Below are 22,700 nucleotides of genomic sequence, written 5' to 3'. Positions count from 1 at the left end.
GCAAATGATAGTGCTTGTATCTGGGATGGTTTCTGCCATGGTGAAGGTTGCTGGCTGGAACATGCTGAAAGACATCACCCTCAGCTCTGGCCAGCCATGTGGAAATTGTGCCATTACACCTCTCCCTTGTGCCAGCTGTATACACGCTTTGGAAGCTGAATTTTCCTTTCAGCTCATGTTGCTTGGCTCTGGGCAGGCTGTACTGGATCTTTCAGATAATAATGTCTGCAGGCCAGTGTCCTGACCTATTTCACCAATGTCCCACGAGTTTATGAACTGGCTCTGGGCCAGAGCCTTTGGGAAGCTTGGTGCTGGCCATTTTTGCCACTTGTTAGGTTGACATGCTAGTAATCCCAATCATTTGGAGTTTTAGCTAGAGAGATACAATAAAAGCTATCCTATGGCATGTGATTGAGACTAGTAAGTAATCAGTGAATCAATATTTATTTAAAGCAAGGAGTCTAAATGGCTATTACATTTTCAGCTAAACTACTTCAATTCCGTGCCAGCAAAGTAGTAATATTCTAGATTAAGCAACAGAGGTGATTTATGCCTAATGAAATAGTGGACTGATATGTTAGTAAAGTGAAGTTTTTCTGTCTCTAAGCCTTGGAAGATTGGTGGGAGGTTCTTAAATAAGTCATTTTTTAGTTTGAAAAGATATCTAAGAGCTGGCTTTAATTCTTGTACATCTTCCTTTCAGCCTCTGCATTCATTTAAATTTGCTGCTTAGAGGTTCAGGTAAGCTGTGCTGTCACCATGACATGTGGTGGATGTCTTTCTGAATGGCCCCTCTCAATCTAGCTAATTATACATGGATTCTTTGGTTTATTCACTACATGATAAATGAGTGTCGTGCGGACGAATGAGAATTGTGTTCTCATTAGATCCTAGTGCAAAATGTCTTCAGAATGATGTTTCCTCGTCTTTACCTTATAAGTCCATTATTAGTATGGTTTCCTTTAATCTCCATGAACTGGAGCCCTCAGCAGTTTGTAAGTGGCCAGCTTTGCATTTTTAATAACATATACTGATTTGGTGAAATATGTTGTTGTGCTTTTGTTTTGATCTGATTATGAGTAAGAAGATATTTGGAGGTATAAGCCCTTGAAAGCAGGATAGCTGATACTTAACTGTGTGTTTGTGAACATCCAGCATGCCAAATAATCAGTGTACCTTTAAAATGCCATCTACCCCCATACTCTCTTCACATATTTACAGATATTTAGTCAATTGCTTTTCTCTTGTGCTACAGTGGAATACTACTTTCTCTGTTTTAAGGATTTATGGTGACATCACAACCAGAGGAAGCAGCTGCTTGCAGAATATCATTTTTTATTAACTCTGTTTCTGATGGCCAGTTGCCAATAATTTTAAACATTACTTGTGTGCCTTTTTTTACAATCCATGACGTAGTGGAAATTTTCTTTTCCCTATCAAATCTAGTATGGCTGGTCAGTGATATTTTAGATCTTTGCTTCATGACTTTCTCTGTGCCTCAGTTTCTTTATTTAGAAAGTAAACTAAAAAATACAAAAAACTAGCCGGGCGAGGTGGCGGGCGCCTGTAGTCCCGGCTACTCGGGAGGCTGAGGCAGGAGAATGGTGGAAACCCGGGAGGCGGAGCTTGCAGTGAGCTGAGATCACGCCGCTGCACTCCAGCCTGGGCCACAGAGTGAGACTCCGTCTCAAAAAAAAAAAAAAAAAAAGAAAGGTAATAAAGTTCCCACATCTTAAAGGTTGTCATGAGGGGACAAAGTTATCAAGATCTTGAGACAGTTCCTAGCATGTAATTTAAGTACTTAAAAAGTGTTAGCCATTGTTATTTGTTTTGATAGAAAGGATGGAAATAGGTGGCAGTTGCTCTTTCAGTGACATTCAGGTTCCAGAGAAAATGTTGAGCCCTAGTACTTTCAGGCTGTAGATTTATTGGGGCTGAGCTGGAAATGGCAGTAATGCTTATTATTATTGTCAGATATCTTGACTGAAGAATACTGGTGAATAGCTATTAACTTTTAGCCAGGGTTATTCAATTTTAACTTCAAAAAAGAAGCCATTTAGTAAGAAGCTTCTTAGTATGTAATTAAGAACAACTAGTACTGGTACTTCCAGATTCCCCTCAAAATTGTTTTATGTTTGAACAAAAGCTCTTCTTAGCCCAGATTGGAAAAAATCATTTGGTGTTCTTGGAAGTTCAGAACTCAGTACTATACTTGGCCATCAAGGATGCCAAATGTGGTTTCCTGAGCAGAGCCTAGGAATCAAAGAACCTGATGTAAAACAAAACAACTCAGGTAGAAAAGCTTTTTTCCTTGGAGTAAAAAAAATTTTGTAAATGCAAAGTTAGTAACAATGCATTCATGTATTTTTTAACTTTATTATATTTTAAATTCTTTTTTCAAAATAAAAAATGTATCAAATAAGATAAAGGACACACATGTACTCACAAGATTAAACAGATGTTAATATTTTCCCATATTTGTTTCATATTTCCGCTTTTTGAAAAAAGTAAAGCAAAACAGATACAGGTAAAATACTATTCCCATTTATTTTCTCCTTCCCCAGAGGTAATCTTTTCTTCAAATATGTATCATATTTTTTTTACATGTATGTTTATCTGTAACATATACTTTTATTTTGTGTGTCTTAAACTTTTATGTAAATATTTATTGCCATACTGAAGGACAGTGAAATTGCTTCTATTTTGCAACTATTTCCAACAACGTGGCAATAAATATTCCTCTTGTACAAAATATGGGAGCATCTCTGTCACCCGGACCACCTAGGAGTGGCATTGCTGGACTGGACATCCTCACCTCTGTTACCAAATTGCTCTTGAAAGGAATTGTAACAAGGTATTCTGTAAGGAGTTTATGAGTTCCTCTTTCCTGACATCTTTGTCAGCACATGTATTTAGACTTTTAAATGTTTACCAGTTTTGATGAGTATAAAATGTCACCTTGTTGTTTTAATTTGTAGTTCTCTAATTATCACTGAGATTGAAGTGTCTTTTCACACATCTATTGCCTCTTCAGGTTTTCTTCCCTATGAGTTCTCTGCTCATGTAATTTGTCCATCATTCTGTTTGGTTGTTGATTTTGTTGGGTATGTATGTTGCATATGTCTTCTTGCACTTTGTAACTTGTCTGTTCATTTACATTTTTAAAGAACAACTCACACTGCTGAATTTGGTTTCCTTTTGTTGCTGTTGTTTGTGAGGAGCTTTGCATCAATATTTATGTCATATATGCTTCAATTTTTCTCCCTTATACTGTCCTTTGTGTCAAAGTGTTACGTTCCTTATATGATGAATTCAGGGACACTTTACTTTTTTCTATTCTCTGGAAAGGTTTGTTTGAAATGATATCTTCCTTGACTATTTGGTGACACTCACCTGTAAAACCATCTGGGCCTAGTGTTTTTTGGTGTTTGGTGATTGATTGATTTATTAGGAGTTGGTGATGGGTAGAGTGATACTACTGATCTTTTATGGTTATAGATCTAATTTACATTTATTTATTCTTAAATATGTTTTGATGTTACTTCTGTGAGATTGTGTATTTCATCTAGAGTATTCAAATTTATATATAGTCAAATGTTATTCCTAGTATTTTCATACTCTGTACATTTCTACTTTATTTGTAAGTTATGTCCCTTTTAAAATTATTGGTATTCATTTGTGCCTTATCTCTTTTCCTGATCTATCCAGTTTAGTTGATTTTGTTATTTAGTTTTTTTCCACTGATTTCTTTTCTTACTTTTTTTTTTTCTGAGACAGAGTCTTGCACTATTGCCTGGGCTGGAGTGCAATGGCGCGATCTCAGCTCACTGCAACCTCTGCCTCCCAGTTTCAAGCAATTCTCTTGCCTCAGCCTCCTGAGTAGCTGGGATTACAGGTGCCCCCCACCACACCCGGCTAATTTTTTGTATTTTTAGTAGAGACAGGGTTTCACTATGTTGGCCAGGCTGGTCCTGAACTCTTGACCTCGTGATCTGCCCGCCTCGGCCTCCCAGAATGCTGTGGTTACAGGCGTGAGCCACTGTGCTCGGTGTATTTTCTAATAATTTTATGTTCTTTGGATGTACTCTGTTCATTTTCTAACTTCTCAAGATAGCAACTCAATGCATTAATTTTCTGTCTTTTCTACTATATGCATTTAAGACTGTCCATTTTTCACTAAGATCTGTTTTAGTTGTGTCTTGCACATTTGGATATGTTGTGTATTGCTCAGTTTTAACTTTGTTATCCATTATGATTTTTATAAAACTGAATTATTTAGTACGTTAAAATATTTTCAAAGGTACTGGAGATTTTTGGTTTATTTTTCTATTAATTTTTAATTGTATTGCATTATACTCAGAACATGCTCTACATGCTATTGACTCCTTTGTATTTTTTGAGATTTGCTTCATGGTCTCCTAATTGATAATTTAAAAAAAATAAATGTTTAATGTGTGTTTGAAAAAAGTGTATTTTTAAATGTTAGGTACAAGGTTATATATATTCATTAGATCAAACTTGTTAATTTTTATAAAATCTTCTGTATTCATATTAATTTTGTCTGTTTAATTTCTTAAATCTTTGTTGAAATATCTAAAGATGACAACTTTGTCATTTTCTTCTTCGAGTTCTGCCAACATTTGCCTTAATTATTTTGAAATTGTGTGGTTAGATTAATTACACTTTATAGTGGCAATATAACTTTCCAGTGAATTGTTTCTTTAGATGTCAGGTAGTGATATTAATCTCTAATAGCGCATTTCACCTTAAAGTCTGTTTGTTCTGGTATTAACTACCAGGTATACTTTTTAATATGTCCCCCTCCTTTATTTACCTTTTGGTGCCATTATTTTTTTAAAATATGTTTTGTAGCTGGATTTATAATCTAATCTGAGAGGCCTTGTCTTTTATCTAGTGAACTTAATCTTGCATTTACTACAAATCATGATTTATAGCTGGTTTTATTTCCACCATCTTTGTGCTTTCTAGTTTTCATGCTTTTTTTTCTTAAAAAATTTGTCTGTGCTTTTCATGAGTTGCATTCATACTTTCTTTGGTCCTTTTTTTCTTTTTATTTTCTCTTTCTATTGGATTGAGCCGGTTTTTAAGTTCTAGCTATTCTAGTACACCTCCACCAGAAATTATACATTCTCTCTTTCCTTTCAGTATTTACTCTTCATTTGGACATCTTTACTTAAAGTCTAAAATTAGTCAATTTTAAAGTCCGATCATATGCCTTTTACCTTAAATGGTATTGTTGTCTAATATTTTATTTCTGTCTTTTTAAAATCTATACTCCAAGTAGGTATTATTAGTACTGTTTTACATAGTATTAATTCTTCGAAATTAGTATAGCAATTCTTTGAGACAAGTCTGAGAATTTAATTTTTTGAACAAGGGTTTACCCATGGTAAATTCTGTCTCTTTTTGTCTACAATGTCTTTTGTTTGCTTTTTTCTTGTCATCATTCTTGAATGATAGTTTTTCTGGGTATGGAATACAAGGGTGGTTGTTTTTCTTAGCATTTCCAAGATATTTTCCATTTCTTTGTTTCTCTGATTGCTTCTGAGAAGTCTGCTCACAATCAAGTTACTCTTGTCAGTAGGTAATCTGTCCTTTCTCTGTTGTTGCTTCTGGGATCTTCTCTTTGTTCTAGGTGTTCTAAATTGCACTAGGATATGAATAGATAAGAATTTGTTTTCACTTATACTGCCCTAGGTAGGATTCGTGCCTCTTAAATCTAAAGACTTACGCATTTAATTGAACCTGAAAAATTCGTAGCCATTATCTCTTTAATTTTTGCCTCTGTTCCATTCTTTTAATTCTCTGCTTTTGGTATGTCTATTTAAATGTGTGTCAAACTTCATTTTGAGCTTCCAGCCTTAGGATGTTTTAAATTATGAAATATCACACATTCAAGCCACACATGGTGACACACACCTATGGTTCCAGCTATGTAGGAGTCTGAGGCAGGAGGATCACTTGAAGCCAGCAGTTCAAGGCTGCAGTGAGCTATGATCGTGCCTGTGAATGGCCACTGCATTCCAGCCTAGGCAGCATGAGACAAGAACAAGAGAGAGAGAGAGACAAGGAAGGAAGGAGAAAGAGAGCACACATTCAAAACAGTTACTATATCTATAGTTTGATAATTATATAACATTATTAACTAATTATGTAAAATAGGATGAACACCTGTGATCCCAGTACCATCAGCTTGAGCAATTTAATATCAAGGAGTACAAATGAAATCTGCATCTTACCTGCATGATTTCTGTGAGAATGCAATAAGATAAGCAAAACCGTGTGGCTTAGACTTAGTAGCTGGTCATTCTTTAAGGAGAGACACCATCAGAAATGTGGTAGAGTAGATTCCAGCATTTGTTAAATTTTGGATAATGTTTATTGAGTACTTCAAGTGCTGGGACAGTACCAAGTTCTTTACCTTGATTGTCTCATTTAGTCCTCACATCAGCTCTTAAGGAATAAACTGTTAAACATTCTAGTTTTATAGATGAGGAACTGAGGTTGAGGAATGGAGTAATTTGGCTAGGACTTCACAGCTGGAAGATGGCAGAACCATGACTACACTCTGGGCAGTCTGATTCTCAACCATTTATGCTTTGCTGCCTGTAAATGAATCGTGTGGCTCCTTCCTATGACACCCAGATTCTATATGATACGGTGTTCATTGGAAATTCCTTTGTTGAAGTCCTTTTTTGGTGATGCATTTTGGGAGATCCAAACTGGGTTGCAAGGGAAAGTGGAGGAATATGAAGAAACCTAGGCCTTAGGTCTGTATTAGGGCCATCTTCAGGTCTCAACTTGGAACTTACCTTTCCCAGAAGAAAACCTCTCCAGAGACAGTGACCCCACAAACCTGCTTGAATGTCCTCCTTCTGTGTTCCTATGTGGCACCGTAATTGGCTGTTTAAATGTCTCCTCTCACTGGACTCCATGTTTAGCCAGGACAGGACTGCCTTGTTAACGTCTGTATCTCCAGCACTCAACAAATGTCTGGTCCATAAAAGTTCACAACACATATTTGTTAATTCTTAATGATGGAGTAAATTATTGTACTAGAAGAACTAATAATGTGACAGCTTTTATTGAATATTTTATTCCAGATACTGTGGTTAAATTTTTGATATATTTTACAGATAATTGTAATACTGAATTGTGATTTATCTAAAAGCGTTCTCTCATTTAATCCTTACAATAATTGCAGAAGTTAAGTATCATTGTTAACTATTTTACAGATGACAAATGAGCTGAAGTTTAGAGAGATTACATGACTTGTCTAAAATCACCTGCTGTTTAATCAGTAGAGCATGGATTTGAACCCTTACCTGTCTGATTCCAGAGCCTGTGGTCTTTACATGTTAGCGTTCTGCTTCTCTGGAGATTTGCACAGTCAAGTTAAATTGGAGAAATCGTAGAAATTTATGTTCTTGAAAAATTGCTAAGAAGCCCGCCCCAGTGTTGGGATGATTTGCCATATAAGGGCAAAAACAACAAAAAATAGATTCAGCCATACGTTGCAGTGATTCCTTTCTGTGCACCTGCCCTTAGCGCATACACAGCTTCAGCATGGACTGGCATTAAGCTGTTTTAAAAAGGAAACCACTTTCATGCACCCGTTGTTAACAACGGCAGTTGTCTTAGTTGACACAAAATTGGTCTGATAACCCTGGTTGGTTTGCTAGATTCAAATGTGTGACATGAACAAATCATGGCAGCTATTTATGACCAACATTAAGCATTTTAGTCTTAATCAGATGTGGAACTGGCTGATGGGTGAGGTCTAAGTTGGTGTTAACTAGACTGTCTGGCTGGCATTTCTGTTGATTGAAGGTAGCAGAGAGACTGAGACATTAAAATGTAGTAGGCTATTTAGACCCTAAGTGATAGCTAAAGCTTTTTTTTTTTTTTTTAACTTTAACTTTTTAAATTTTCTTTTCTTTTTTCTTTTTTTCTTTTTTTTTTTCTTTTTTTTTTTTGAGACAGAGTCTCACTGTGTCACTAGGCTGGAGTGCCAGTGGTGCAATCTCAGCTCACTGCAACCTCCGCCTCCTGGGTTCAAGCGATTCTCCTGCCTCAGCCTCCTGAGTAGCTGGGACTACAGGCGCTCACCACCACGCCTGGCTAATTTTTGTATTTTTAGTCGGGGTTTCACCATGTTGGCCAGGATAATCTCAATCTCCTGACCTGCTGATCCACCTGCCTCAGCCTCCCTAAGTGCTGGGATTATAGGCGTGAGCTACCACACCCAGCCTTTAAATTTTCATAGTGCCATTCATATCCAGAACTGGTAATTTATATATTTGAGGATATTGTCTTATTGTATTAAAAGTTATATTTCACATTTTGAATAATACCAAGGTTTAGGGATTTTTTTAAAAGGCATGGAACATCCTTTTAATTTACAATTTGGTTATTTAGAATTGTATTTTGGTAAAAAGACTTTCATATTCTCTTTTGCTATGTCTGCTAGTGCAGTTGATTACATCTTTTTGGTTCTAGGGATTTGGATTCTTGTAATTTGATGGCGTGTCCTTGGTAGTGGCTTTTTCTAGAAGTGAAAGTTAATATTTACTATATGATGTCATCATATCTAGACAATTGAGAGTTTTGGGTGGAGGTAATAAAGGAGAAATGGGCCTAAGAAAATGTATAACCTCTGTAGTGTTGATGTTACATAATAGGTTTGTTTCTCTCTTCTTTCAGACTGGTCGAATTGACAAATCCTACCCTACAGTATGTGGCCACACAGGACCAGTGCTGGACATAGACTGGTGCCCACATAACGATCAGGTCATTGCCAGCGGTTCAGAGGACTGCACGGTCATGGTAAGCTCCCAGGGTGTTGCATGCACGCAGGCCGGTGGGACTCACCTACTGCTTTCAAAAGCGTGTGTGTGAGTGTGTGTGTATGTATAGAGGCTTGAAAAGCAGAAAGTTATAGCAGTTTTGACTGTCTGTTGGATTTTACAAGAATTTACTACCTTTAAGTTTAATTACAGATAATCCTTTCAACAAGCCCTTAAGTCAAAAGGTTGTACTGCAGTGTCTTTTTTTTTTTTTTTTTTTTTTTGAGATGGTGTCTCACTCTGTCACCCAGGCTGGAGTGCAGTGTCATGATCTCAGCTCACTGTAACCTCCACCTCCCAGGTTCAAGTGATTCTTCTGCCTCAGACTCCTGAGTAACTGGGATTACAGGCATCCGCTGCCACACCTGGCTAATTTTTGTATTTTTGATAGAGATGAGGTTTCACCATGTTGGCCAGGCCGGTCTCAAACTCCTGACCTCAAGTGATCCGCCTACTTCGGCCTCCCAAAGTGCTGGGATTACAGTCTTTTCTGTGAGTGTATTTGTGTATGTGCTTATTGACAGTTGACATCTTCTCTGTCAGAAGATTTTAGGGAAAGTAAAATGACTTTTCAGTAATTCTGTAATGCCATTTGACCACATGAATTTCCCCTCGCCCCAAAAGAAGAGAAAAAACTGCTGGCACAGACTGTACAAGACAGTGACGTAAGATGCCAAAGTTATGCAGATAAAATGGAGTATGTCACAGGTGGTAAAAGACAGTTTTTGCAATTGCTTATTTCCAAGCTAATGGCAGAAATTGTGTTCTGTCCAGTGGACCCTGGTTAAGAAAGTCCTTTTCATAAAGATATACAACAAACAAAAAATGTGAAAGGTGAATTAAGCACTTCACATTCCCTCCTTTAGTTTCCAAAAGTAGGTTATGTGTGAAACAAGGCTTTGGAGTACTTTTTAATATGATTTCTTGTTCTTGGTTATGATTTTTAACTTTAAAATGTGATTATTGGTTTGGGTCAGTTTTTAATGCTAGCCCAAAATAGGTTGAAAAGGTTAGGCATAAGCACAAATGGGAGTACTGCTGCCCCTGAAATAAGGGAAGATGGTCTCTAATTAATTTGGTAAGCAGTCTCGCACATGTCAGGTAGACAGCTTGGAGAACTATGCTACTTTTATTTTCCTCTCTATTGGCTGTAGACTGAAACATTGTTTGGAAAGCTTTATTAATTAAAATTATTTTACATAAACACAAATTAATTCCTGAACTGTGTCATTTAAACATTTACCCGCTTTTCCTCATGGGCTTTTGGCTGGGAATGTCTCCTCCTGTGATCTCATAATTTTGGCAGCTAAAGCATATTAAGGAAATATGCTGCTGTGAAAGGGAATTGTTCTGTTTAATGTGCCTTGCTAAATTGATCATTTTAATGGCCACGGACACATTTTGCTAAGAGAAAGGAATATTATTTAGACCTGATGCCAGAATTTTTTTTTTTTTTTTTTTTTTTTTTTGAGATGGAGTCTCACTTTGTCCCCCAGGTTGGAGTGCAATGGCATGATCTCAGCTCACTGCAACCTCTACCTCCCAGGTTCAAGCGATTCTCCTGCCTCAGCCTCCCGAGTAGCTGGGATTCCAGGCCTGCGCCACCACGCGCAGCTAATTTTTATGTTTTTAGTAGAAACGGAGTTTCACCATGTTGGCCAGGCTGGTCTTGAACTCCTGACCTCAAGTGATCCACCCGCCTCAGCCTCCCAAAGTGCTGGGATTACAGGCACGAGCCATCGCGCCTGACTCGGATGCCAGAATCTTAAACGGAGAGTCTGAACCTCTTTTGAAGAAGCAGGTTTGATCCATCCTCTGGCTCTCCCTGTCTCTAGCATTATCCTTTAAAAAAAAAAAAAAAGGATAACGTTATCCTTTTAAAAAAAAAAAAAAAAGTGTGTATTATAAAACAGAAAAACACACCAAACAGTTAAGTGAAAAAGTGAATTCAGGGAGTTAAGTGATTTATGACATAGCGAACACCATGTAACCACCTTCCATGTCAAAAAGTAGAACTTTCCCAACCTCCTCGGACTTCTCCATGTGCCCCATCCCAGTCCAACACCCCTCCTCCCTCTCAAAGTAACCACTCTCCTGAGTTTTGTAATACTCATTTCCTTGCCTTTCTTTGTAGTGGTAATCACTCAAGTGTATACCTCTAGACTCTATAGACTGGTCTTGCCAGTTTTAAAAACTTTAAGTCTTAATCTGAAGATTCTTTCTTCATCATTTTCTTTTTCCTACAATGTATCTACGCAAAAGCCCTGACGTTTGACCTGTGCTTTTCAGCCATCTGGATTTTGCTGATTGTATCCTCATGTTGCAGTGGAACGTACTCCTCTGTCCTCTGAATTTCCTGCAGATTGGCAGCTGGAACCTGAAGTGTGGTCAGATTCAGGTTCTGTCTTTTTGGCAAGACTATATTGTTCCCGTTATGTTCTTCCATACGCTAGGAAGCACATGATGTCACGATGTCTGGGTTTCATTCCTTTTCGATTCGTGCATTCTGTGCCTATATCCAGTCATTCACTAGGGGTCGCAATATGGTGACAGTAAATTCTGTCATTTTGTTTTCAATTTTTAGCTGGTAAAATTTTATAAGATGATGCCCTGACTTGCATACTATTTAGTTACCAAATAGTATAGTTCATTTAGGAAAGCAGGATAAGTGCTTGATTCTTTCCTTTTATTTACCCAGTTCTCAAGATAATGAATTGATTGTCTATCATCCTCAGAAGGTGACAAATTAGGGTTTTTCCCCCCTTTCCTTTCATTTTGAAATTATGGATTTGAATATATTTGATGGGTTCAATCCATTGTAATTCTTATCTCAAAGCTGACTTTCTCGCCTTTTCCAGTGGAAACCTCTTCAAGATTTCTGAGTCCTTTTGAAATGACCCTTGTAGTCTTTGATTGATACATTCCTTGCTGTGTGATATGCTGAGGTGTTTCAGGTTCATGTTGGACATCCCTGCCCAAGCCATTTCTTTCAGACGTCCTGGTTTATTTTAAGGGAAAATTATATCTCTTAAGTATGCAGTAGCATTATGTCTAAAAAAAAAAAGTGTGTGTGTGTGTGTAATTAATTTAAAAATACTGTATTACCAAAGAGAGTGTAATCTTTTTGTTGTGGAGGGTTTTCCCTCCGTGTTGATGGCTGCTGACTGATGAGGGTGGTGGTTGCTGAAGGTTGGGCTGGATGAGGCAATGACAATAAAGTTTGTCATATTGATTGACTTGGCGTCTCATGAAATCTTCCTCTGTAGCATGTAATGCTGTTTGATAGCATTTTACCCACCGTAGAGCTTCTTTCAAAATTGGAGTCAGTCCTCTCAAACCCTTTTGCTGCCTTATCAACTAAGTTTATGTAGGTAATATTCTAAATGTTTTGTTGTCATTTCAACAGCGTTCATAGCATCATTACCAGGAGTACATTCCATCTCAGGAAACTGTTTTATTTGCTTTTCCATAAGGAACAATGCCTCATCTGTTCAAATTTTATCATTAGATTGCAGCAATTCACTCACATCTTCCGGCTCCGCTTTTTATTCTCTACTTCTCTATTTCTACCATATCTACAGTTACTTCTTCCACCAAAGTCTTGAACTCCTCAAATGTTGATATTTTGAACTCCTTCCATGAATCATGAATTTTCTTAATGTCACCTAAAATGGTGAATCCTTTCTAGGTTTGTTTTTTTTTTTTTGAGACGGAGTCTTGCTCTGTCGCCCAGGCTGGAGTGCAGTGGTACGATCTCGGCTCACTGCAACCTCCGCCTCCCAGGTTCAAGCGATTCTCCTGCCTCAGCCTCCCGAGTAGCTGGGGCTACAGGTGCGTGCCACCATGCCCAGCTAATTTTTTGTATTTTTAGTAGAGACGGGGTTTCACCGTGTTAGCCAGGATGGTCTCCATCTCCTGATCTCGTGATCCGCCCACCTTGGCCTCCCAAAGTGCTGGGATTACAGGCGTGAGCCACTGCACCTTGCCCAGAAGGTTTTTAATTCACTTTGCCCAGATCCATCAGGGGAATCACTATCAGTGGTAGCTGTAGCCTTATGAAATGTATTTCTTAAATAAGAAGACTTGGCCGGGCGTGGTGGCTCACGCCTGTAATCCCAGCACTTTGGGAGGCCAAGACGGGCGGATCACGAGGTCAGGAGATCGAGACCATCCTGGCTAACACGGTGAAACCCCGTCTCTACTAAAAATACATTTAAAAAAATGAACCGGGCATGGTGGCGGGCGCCTGTAGTCCCAGCTACACGGGAGGCTGAGGCAGGAGAATGGTGTGAACCCGGGAAGCGGAGCTTGCAGTGAGTGGAGATCGCACCACTGCACTCCAGCCTGGGTGACAAAGCAAGACTCCGTCTCAGAATAAAAGACTTGAAAGTCAAAATGATTCCTTGTTCCAAGGGCTGCAGAATTGATTTTAGCAGGTGAAAACAACATTAGTCTCCTTGTACATTTTCATCAGAGGTCTTGGGTGATAAGGTGCATTGTTGATGAGCAGTAATATTTTGTAAGGAATCTTTTTTTTTCCTGATGGTGGGCCTAAAATATTCAGTAAACCATGCAGTAAACAGATGTGCTGTCATTCATGCTTTGTTTTTCCATTTCTAGAACACAGACAGAGTAGATTTAGCATAATTCTTAAGGGCCGTAGGATTTTTGGTGCGGTAAATGAGCATTGCCATCAACTTAAAGTCACCAGCTGCATCAGCCTCTAACAAGACAGGCAGCTCATCTTTTGAAGCTTTGAAGCCAGGCATTGACTTCTCCTCTCTAGCCATGAAAGTTCTCGGTGGCATCTTCTTTCAGTAGAAGGCTGTTTCATCTACATTGAAAATGTGTTGTTTAATGTAGCCACCTTCATCAATGATCTTAGCCAGATCTTCTGGATAACTTGCTGCAGCTTCTCCATCAGCACTTGCTGCTTTCCCTTGTACTTTCATATAATGGATATGGCATCTTTCCTTAACTTCATGAACCAACCTCTGCTAGTTTCCAACTTTTCTTCTGCAGCTTCCTCACCTCTGTCAGCCTCCAAAGAATTGAAGAGAGTTAGGACTTTGCTCTGGATTAGGCTTTGGCTTAAGGGAATCTTGTGGCTGGTTTGTATTTCTATCCAGACCACTAAAACAAAGGCTGTTTTTGCTTTTTTATATTCATATGTTCACTGGAGTAGCACTTTTAATTTCCTGAACTTTTCTTTTGCATTCACAACTTGGCTAACTGGCTTAAGAGGCGCTTAGCTTTTAGCCTGTTTCAGCTTTCGACATGGCTTCCTCACTAAGCTTAATCATTTCTAATTTTTGATTTAAAGTGAGAAATGTGCAACTCTTCCTTTCACTGAAACACTTAAAGGTCATTTAGGGTTATTAGTTGGCCTAATTTCAATGTTGTTATGTCTCAGGTAATAGGGAGGCCCAAGGAGAGGAAGAGACAGGGATACAGGGAGAGCAGGTGGTGGAGCAGTGAGGAAACACACAGCGTTTATCGATTAAGTTCACTGTCTTATATGGGTGCAGTTCGTAGTGCCCCGAAACAATTACAGCAGTAACACAAGAGATCACTTATCACTGTAACAGATACAGTAATAACAAAAAAGTTTGAAATGCTGCAAGAATTACCAAAATGGGACACAGAGACAGTGAACACATGCTGTTGGAAAAATGGTGCGGATAGACTTGCCTTAGGGCTGATACGAAACTTCAATTTGTTTTAAAAAAAAAAAAAAAAAACACTACCACATCTGTGAAGTGCAATAAAATGAGGTATGCCTGTACTTACCTAACCTCTTTAATTAATATTAATCACATCTCCATCTCCTTTCTTCCACATACAGAATGCAGGATCTTAGGGATACAGAAGGAGAATTAGAGTATCCTTATCTATCTCATTTGTCTTATCACATTATACATATAATACTCTCAGAGTGAAAATACTAATACCACCACTGTAGTATGATTACTGAAAATCGTTAAAAAACTAAACAACCTTTAGTTAAAAAACGAAACAACTTGTTAAAACCCATGCTATGTCTATTCTCCCTCCATTTAAAAATGATGTATTCTGTATTTTCAAGACCACATCGCTGTTACATTCAACAGTCTCTCCTCTCTTGGTTCTGTGAGTAACTACATTGAAGTGCACTCCATCAGTCATTGTGTCAATCTCCCACCAGGCATTTGGATCATCTGAAGCTTGTTCTTGGGTGGATTCCTTAAGAAGGGGTCATGGGAACAATATTCTCTGAGTTCTTGTATACTGATAATAACTTATCTGTGATCTTTTTACTTGAAAGTGAGTTTTTCTGAATATAAAATTGTTAGGCAGGGACAGTGCCTCACACCTGTAATTCCAGCAGTTTGGGAGGCCGAGGCAAGTGGACTTTTTGAGCCCAGGAGTTCAAGACCAGCCTGGGCAACATGGTGAAACCCCGTCTCTACAAAAAATAAAAAATTAGCTGGATGTGGTGGTGAGTCCCTGTGGTCCCAGCTACTTGGGAGTCAGGTGGGAGGACCTCTTGGGCCTTGGAAGATCAAGGCTGCATTGAGCTATGATCGTGCCACTGCACTACAGCCTGGTTAACAGAGTGAGACCGATCCTGTTTCTAAATAAATAAATAAAATTATTGACTCACAGTTTTTTCCTTGAGTATCTAAATACCTTATTCCATTTTCTTTTGGCATAGGTGTTGCTGTCAAAGTCAGATTATAATCTAATTTCTTTTCCCTTGTAAATCATATGCTCTTTTTGCCTAAATGTTCGTAAGATTTTTCTTCTTCAAATATAGTTAATTTTACTAGAGGATTATTGGTCATTCTGAGTTGGTATCTCTAGATACCATGGTATGCTCTTTCAATATATAGTTTCCCATCTTTTTTTTTCTTGAATTACAGTTCTTAATGTTTTGTTTTGTTTTTTTTTTTTAAATTTCCATTCCCTTGCTTTGGTTTTCTTTATCAGAGGCTCTTGTTATCCATATGCTTTGTCTTCTTTACTTCTCTTTAGTAGTTGTCAGTTTCTCTTCAAACCTCTTTTCTTTTTCTTCCCTCCCCTTCCCTTCCCTCCTTTTCTTTCTTTTTTCGAGACAAGGTCATGCTCTGTCACCCAGGCTGGAGTACGGTGGCAGGATCATGCCTTGACCTCCTGGTCTCAAGCAGTCCTCCCACTTCAACCTGCTGAGTAGCTGCAACCACAGGCATTTACCACCATGTCCAGCTGATTTTCTCTTTTTTTGTAGAGACGAGGTTTCTCACAATGTTGTCCAGGCTGGCCTCTAACTTATGGCCTCAAGCATTCCTCCCAGCTTGGCCTTCCAAAGTGTTGGGATTACACGTGTGAGCCACCATGCTAGGCCCCAAACCTTTTTTTTTTGTTTTTTCTTTTTTAGATTTTATTATTATTATTATTTTGCTCTTTTCCTTTTATTTCTTTTGGGGGCATTATTTGTTGTGTTTATTTGCTCTTATGTTCTTTCTTGGTTTGTCTTCATTTCTAATTTTTTTCTTGATTTCTGTCACTTTATTTTTTGAGTTTTTCAAGTTCTGATTTATAATGTTTTATGTATTATTTTCTTATTTTGAATTACTATAATGTAGTTTTTATCTCTTTTGAGCATGTCTTTTTAGCATCTTTGTATTGTCTAAAGGGATGTTATTCTCTGTCTTATTCTCTTTTGTTCTGACAGTAATTTTGGAATTCAACCTTGATTTTTTTTTTTTTCTTGCTTTTTTTTATGTGGATTTAATTTTCCCAAGCTTTTTAGATGATGGCTTGGTTCAGAGAGCTGCTCTAATTTCACAGAGCTCCCTCTCTGACATCTTCAGATAGTGTTCAGAAACATAGTGCCTTGCTTTCTGAGATTTCCTGGCCTGGCTTTTATGTAGCCTCTCTTATGCTTTTATCCCTCTTATTTCTATCCTGCTGAAATTCGATTTCATTTCCTGGAGTGTCTGCTTTGTGGGCCCATCTGGAAGGGAGCCTTCTCTGGGTGATTTTGAGAGTGCTGGGGTCTAGATTGTGCCTGCCTCTTCAGACCTTTTAAATTCAGTACTCCTATGCCCAGCTTCTGTTGGAAAAAGCAAAATCCTTCCCAGTTTCTACTGCTGATCTCACACCGGCCTGCTGCCCTCAGGTCTGTCAGGTGTCCCCTTGCTGTCCCCTCCCACACAAACCCGAGGCCGATCACATGCAGGTCGTGTGGCTGTTGGTGTTTGCTCCTACCCACTTGAATTTTGGGGATATCACCTAGTTTGTGTAAATGTTGTCCCTGGATTTTTGTTTTATTTTGTTTTCTGCTAGCTCTGTATTTTTATGGAGGGACTTTGGAAAAACCCCCAAACAATGCTGCCACTGAGATTCTGCCATCTCCCAGAATCCTCAGTGTTGCCCTTTTACTGGCATTGCTGGAGTGCACATTTTGTAAATTAAATAATGCTTTGGGATAAATCTTTCTAATTTAAAAAAGTCTTTAAGTATAGAACTGATATTTAAATCACCCTTTAATCACTTAATATCCCCCATATCATGTTATTATTGGAGTAATTGAAGCTTGTATAGCTTAGCAGTTGAAATGAAAGTTTAAAGAAATATTTGATCTTCTCCTAGCCTACCTGCTTCTTAATACCTTATTTTCCACCTTGCTCTTCTGAAGGTAAAAGAACACTGTACTATAGATCAAATGGTTTCAGACAACACCCGCCATCCGCCCCCGCCCTTTTTTTTTTTTTTTTTAACAGAAAAGCTCTGTGTAGTTTCTCAAGCCTAGGCTATTGGTAGTAGCTCATGAGCTACAAATAGTAGACAGTATAACAATGCTTAGTTTTAGAAGAAGAAGGATACCAAGGAGAGCCCGAGAGTAGGAGTTCTGAGCATTTGCAGGTCGCTTCGCTTAAATGCTCTCAGCCCCGATTGCCTCACATATAATACGGAGGTATGATAATAATAATTATGCCTATCAAGAGAGTCAAAAGGAAGCTGTACATGTATAATGGGCTGTTATTTTTTGTAATGGGGATTTTGATGTATACCTATAGTGGATTCCTAGCAACAAGAGTACCTTTAATAGATATTTTGTAGAAAAATACAGTGGAACCAGTTTATCAAACGAACTATAAAAGAATAAAAGTAATTTTTAAAAAACTGCTTTTGGGATTACTTATGGTATATAAATCCATGAAGTCCTAAGCATTGAAGTGTTGGTTTGCTAGTTTTGTGGGCATTGATTTAGTGACAGCCACTTTGCAGTTTTAGGAGAGGGAATACCAATCTTAAGATACATCCCCCCATTGTTTAGGCGGGGCTTCTTGCAGCCTAAAAGTAAATTATATTGACACAGTTTACCTTTCATGTACTACTTTGTGAAATAGTGGTTTATACTATCACACAGCAGTTGTGTAAATCCTACTCCTGGAAACTACACTTCACTCCTACCTTTTGCAAAGTTTTGGCTCTGTGAGTTCTTTTCTTCAGCAGTATCTTCTCAAAGAGAGTTTTAAGATTGTGGCTACCTAAGTATTTTACTTGGGGAAATTTTAGCTCCAAGAAAATAATAGTGCTTTAAATAATACAAAGAGCAGCCAAGTTAAGTTTAGTGAATGATGTTGATTCAACATTGTTCCTTATCTGCAGGGTAATAATCAAACACAAATGCAAAAAAATGGCTAATTCGGACAATGGGGTTGCATAATTGTTCCTTCCAGAGTCTGGGAGATGGAAAGATCTTGCAAAATGATAGTCTTAATTGTCTCCAGCTATGTAATAGTCCAAATTTTTAAGTTTAAAGGACGCTTCCCCCCTTCTCTCAAATCAATTTATTCTTCTGCAGAAATAAACAAAAATAAATACCCTATCTAATCCATTTTTGCTTCCATTATAAATTTTCCTAATATAGTTTGTTTTTGGCGGGTGGGAAGGCATTTGACAAAGACTGGAAAACCTGCTAGACAAATTCTGAAAGAGCTTTAATGCTTTCTAATATAGTTTTTACCCTGAAATAAAAATGGAAGTTGATGTTTTGGTTCCTCTCAGGCATTCAGCAGGGAGGGCTTTGTCTTAATTCCATTTTGTACAGATTGCATCTGGGCCATTTGCCAGAGGATATTATAACCCTGGCAGATCGGAACCCAACACTCAGTTCTTAGTTTTCCCGAACTCGGTGCCGCTCTGCACGTCATGGTTCATTTGGGAATGCCCTGATGCCCTACATGCAGGCCTTTGTGGGCGTCTGTGGGACGCTGTGCTGCTCTGCAGCTGCTAACCACATCTTTAAGCTTTTTCCTGTCTCATGTCTTTTCTTCATTTCCCCTTTGGAATTGGTTTCCTTAGCATTAGAAAAATAGGGTCTTTTGGGGGCTAACCCTTTTTACGGCTGTAACTCTAGCCCTAGCACAGTAGCAAGTTCATGATGGGTAATTAAAATAGGGAAACAGTGTCTGGAAAGCAGTATTTGAAAAATAAAACTATTAATTAATTGTACTTTAAAATTAGTATGTGAGAGAAACCCAAGTGTTTTAGTTTTCCTTTTTTCTTGTTGGGATTGTTCTCCTGAGTTGTTCTTTTTCCACATCCAGGCTTTCACATGTGAAAAGGATGCCCATGATACAGTAGTTCTGAACATGTGCTTAAAGTTGTTTTTTTCTAGAACCACAATGGGATTTTACTGATGGATTCACTTATTCATGTAGGAGCCCTTGGAACTGATTTCATTTTTTTGGTTATATAGATGAGAGGTTTCTATGTTGCGCAGGCTGGCCTCGAATGCCTAGCCTCGCCTCCTTATGCACCAGGACAACAGACCTGAGCCCCCGCAGCTCCTCTGATTTCATTTTTGTCCTTTCAAAACAAAACAAAACATTGTCATAGTAATGTGTTGTCCAAATAGAAAATGTTAGGAACACACAGTATTATTTAAGTTAAGAAAATAAAATAAAAAAGAGGGAGTAGGGATAACTTGTACTCTTTGCTGTGCTGAGATGCCTACTCTGGGTGTTTTATGTCTGTTTTCCTCTGCACTCACTGCATACAGGTTTGAGAAAGCTGGTTGGTATTACAATACCAGTCTGTAGCCATAGAACAAAGAAAAGCTAAGCCTACTCAGAGATCAGATCTGTCGTTACTGTGGTAATTGGCCTAGGTATAAACCAGAGCTTTCACACATATGATATCTTGGGTGTAAATTAGTTAGTATTAATTAATTGGGTACAGTGCTGAATTAATTTGAAGACAAGACTCCTTCTAAGAAATTCTGATGTTCAGACCTAGAAATATATATGAGGTCATAGTGGTCATATTAACAGCAAGAAAAGTCATCATGAAAATATGGTAGGCTCCTTTTTTTTTTATTTTGCCATGCGCTATTCTAAGCCTTTGTGTGCATGATTATATTTAGTTATTGTATCAGCACAGTAAGCCATGAGTGTGGCCTATTTTACAACTTAGGAAACAGGCTCAGAGAGTGACAGTTTTGTCAAGGGTCACACAGCTGATAAAAGGCCCAGCCATACCCAGATCTGTCTAGCTCCAAAGAAAGCCCCATGCTCTTCTCCCTTGTTGCAGTATTTCCTATTAGGGTAGTGTTTTGGGGCATGCAAAATGTTTGAGCTCATTTAACCCTTCTAGTAACCCCTGAGTAAGCACAGCTGTCCCCAGTATCAAGGAAATTCAGGCTCCCGGAAGTGAAATCCTTCCTTAATGCTAACATGACCAATTAGTGTCCCAGCTCTGACAGGAGCCTGTGTCTTCTGACACCCAGACCAGCATCCCATATTACATACAAAAGGGCCAAACATGCACCAAGTAGTGCTTCTGTTTGTTGTTGTCCCTGAGCTGCAGGAACATCAGTCCAAACCTGCAAGCCGTCACCCGAAGTAGCAGACAACCCTGAAGACGGCAGAGAGCCACATAATGGCAGTCCTGTGAGCAGGGCCTGTGGGCACCAGCCAGAGCACATGTATGCTGGTGTGGAAAGACCTACAGACCGCCCCCAAGCCCCCAGCTCTTTCCACAGTCCACTGTAGAGAACACCACCCCCTCTTTACCAGTGGACGCAAGACTTCAATTGTCTTCTCGTTTCATTTCAGAGACTTTTTCACTCAACTTTCTTCTCACATTGCAGTCCTTGTGCTTACAGTATTATTAGCTTTTTCACTCTGATGCTTTTTCCCTAGCAGCTCCTGAGCCAGCTTCTTTATGGCATTGTTTAAATGCTGCATACGCTTTTTAGAAAATTGTTCTACACATCTGTGTTTTTTATTTTGAGACTGGATATTCAATTTCTCCTTATTTTCTTCTCTACTTTCACCTAAGTCTTGTTCATCCTTAGAGGTCACCTCCTCAGGGAGCCCTCCTTGGTGAACCAAGCTTGCTTAGCAGGAAGCTTATTTCATAGTAGTGCGGTTGGCTTATGCCAGCATAGCACTGGTTGCACTGTGTGGTTCCTAGTGAATATACAGGCAATAATAACAACTAACACCCAGTGTCTGCCTTACGCCAGGCATTCTTCTAAATGTGTCAGTTTCATGTCACCATGTTAGTCTTCAAACCGCCTCACAGAGGGCAGGTTCAATATTAAGTCCTGGAAAGGTTAGGTGAATGTCCCCAAGGTCACACCACTGATATGTGACTGAATCAGGAATTCAGTCACATCAATCTGGCCAGAGCCCATCATCTCAGCCCTGCTGTGTACTGTCTCTGCATTCTGGAGGCACTATGTGTGTGTCTGGCTCTGTGCTGAGGGTTAATTCCTTAAATCTCTTAGCACACTTCTCAGGCGTAGGTACTAATGTTTTCTCTATGCAGTGATGTTTGCCAGGATCATCACAGTAAGTAGCCCAGGCAGGATTTGAACCAGACTCTGCCTGACTGCGGTGCTCACTCTCTAACCCTCTGTATCACACCACTTGGATTTGTTGTCTTCGATTTTCAGTCTGATAGAAGTCTCTGCTTTCTGTTAGACCATCAACTTCTCAAGAGCAGGGCCTGTATTTAGTTACACAGTACTAGATGGGTTACAAGAGAATTTATTGTAACTCATTAAACGTGTTACAAGAAAGAGTTAACCAAGGTAGTAAAATGGGTTAGGTGCTTGTCTTATGTGCATAAACCCAGCCAAGGGAACCATTAAACCAGCTGGAGGTGAGGTAAAGAAGGAACACACAGAGTTTCCTTATTTTAAAAATTAATAAATGTTTTTGCTTCATCATTAAAATTTTCTTTTAATCCAGGAAAAGATGATGGGGAGAAGCTAGAGAAAGGAAAAGGTTGAGTCCCCATTATGAGCTCTGCTTCTGCCCTCATATTTTAAGGTTGGAAATGCTGATTATAACCAAAGCCTCCCATCACTCCACATCTCATTAATGATTTGGAAAATGCACTGGCTGTGCTCAGAGTTAGACACAGAAGCGTTTTCAGTCCTTACGAGGAAACCCAGCAGGCCATGGTTGGGGTGCCATCTGGAGATCGAAGGTGGTATTACCACTCTGTCAGTTCTAAGTGGGGTCACAGTGCATCTTGCAAAATGCATTTCCTGTTAAGTCACTAAAGTCCCATTTCATAATTGTTTTTCTGTCGACTTCATGCTTTGATCAGATTAGTAGTCACTGTTTTCTGTGTGTTCTGTTCAAAATGTCAGTCCTGCTTTATATTCAAATAGTCAAGTTCAATGTGGAGTTATTTCACTAATCATAAATTCTTGAATAAAAATAGTGCATATCAGGATGAAAGCTGACATGCAGTGCTGGAGGAGAGCAGATGCCCACATTCTCCACAGGGGAAAGAGGCCTGGGTCAAGATCTGTTCCGCAGAGGATCCTTTTCCTTCTCTGCTTGT

General features: G+C 38.8%; 1 protein-coding gene and 1 non-coding gene across 4 annotated transcripts in view; one reads left to right on the top strand and one right to left on the bottom strand.

Moving 5' to 3' along the window:
• Positions 1-22,700, top strand: part of CORO1C (coronin 1C) — an 85,866-nt gene that overhangs the window by 44,393 nt on the left and 18,773 nt on the right. For all 3 annotated transcript variants that reach the window (XM_008004587.3, XM_037996574.2, XM_037996575.2), the window contains one exon: positions 8,725-8,847. In XM_008004587.3, the coding sequence (XP_008002778.3) occupies positions 8,725-8,847 (123 nt within the window). The remainder of the gene's footprint in view (positions 1-8,724; positions 8,848-22,700) is intronic.
• Positions 18,784-18,844, bottom strand: LOC119624021 (U7 small nuclear RNA). Its single transcript, XR_005240111.1, has one exon. It is a non-coding gene; the product is annotated as a U7 small nuclear RNA (small nuclear RNA).

The sequence above is a fragment of the Chlorocebus sabaeus genome, chromosome 11 (genome assembly GCF_047675955.1).
Source record: "Chlorocebus sabaeus isolate Y175 chromosome 11, mChlSab1.0.hap1, whole genome shotgun sequence".
NCBI classification, from domain to species: Eukaryota; Metazoa; Chordata; class Mammalia; order Primates; family Cercopithecidae; genus Chlorocebus; species Chlorocebus sabaeus.
The sequence above is the reverse complement of the archived record's forward strand: the minus strand, read 5'-3'. Positions and strand labels throughout refer to the sequence as shown.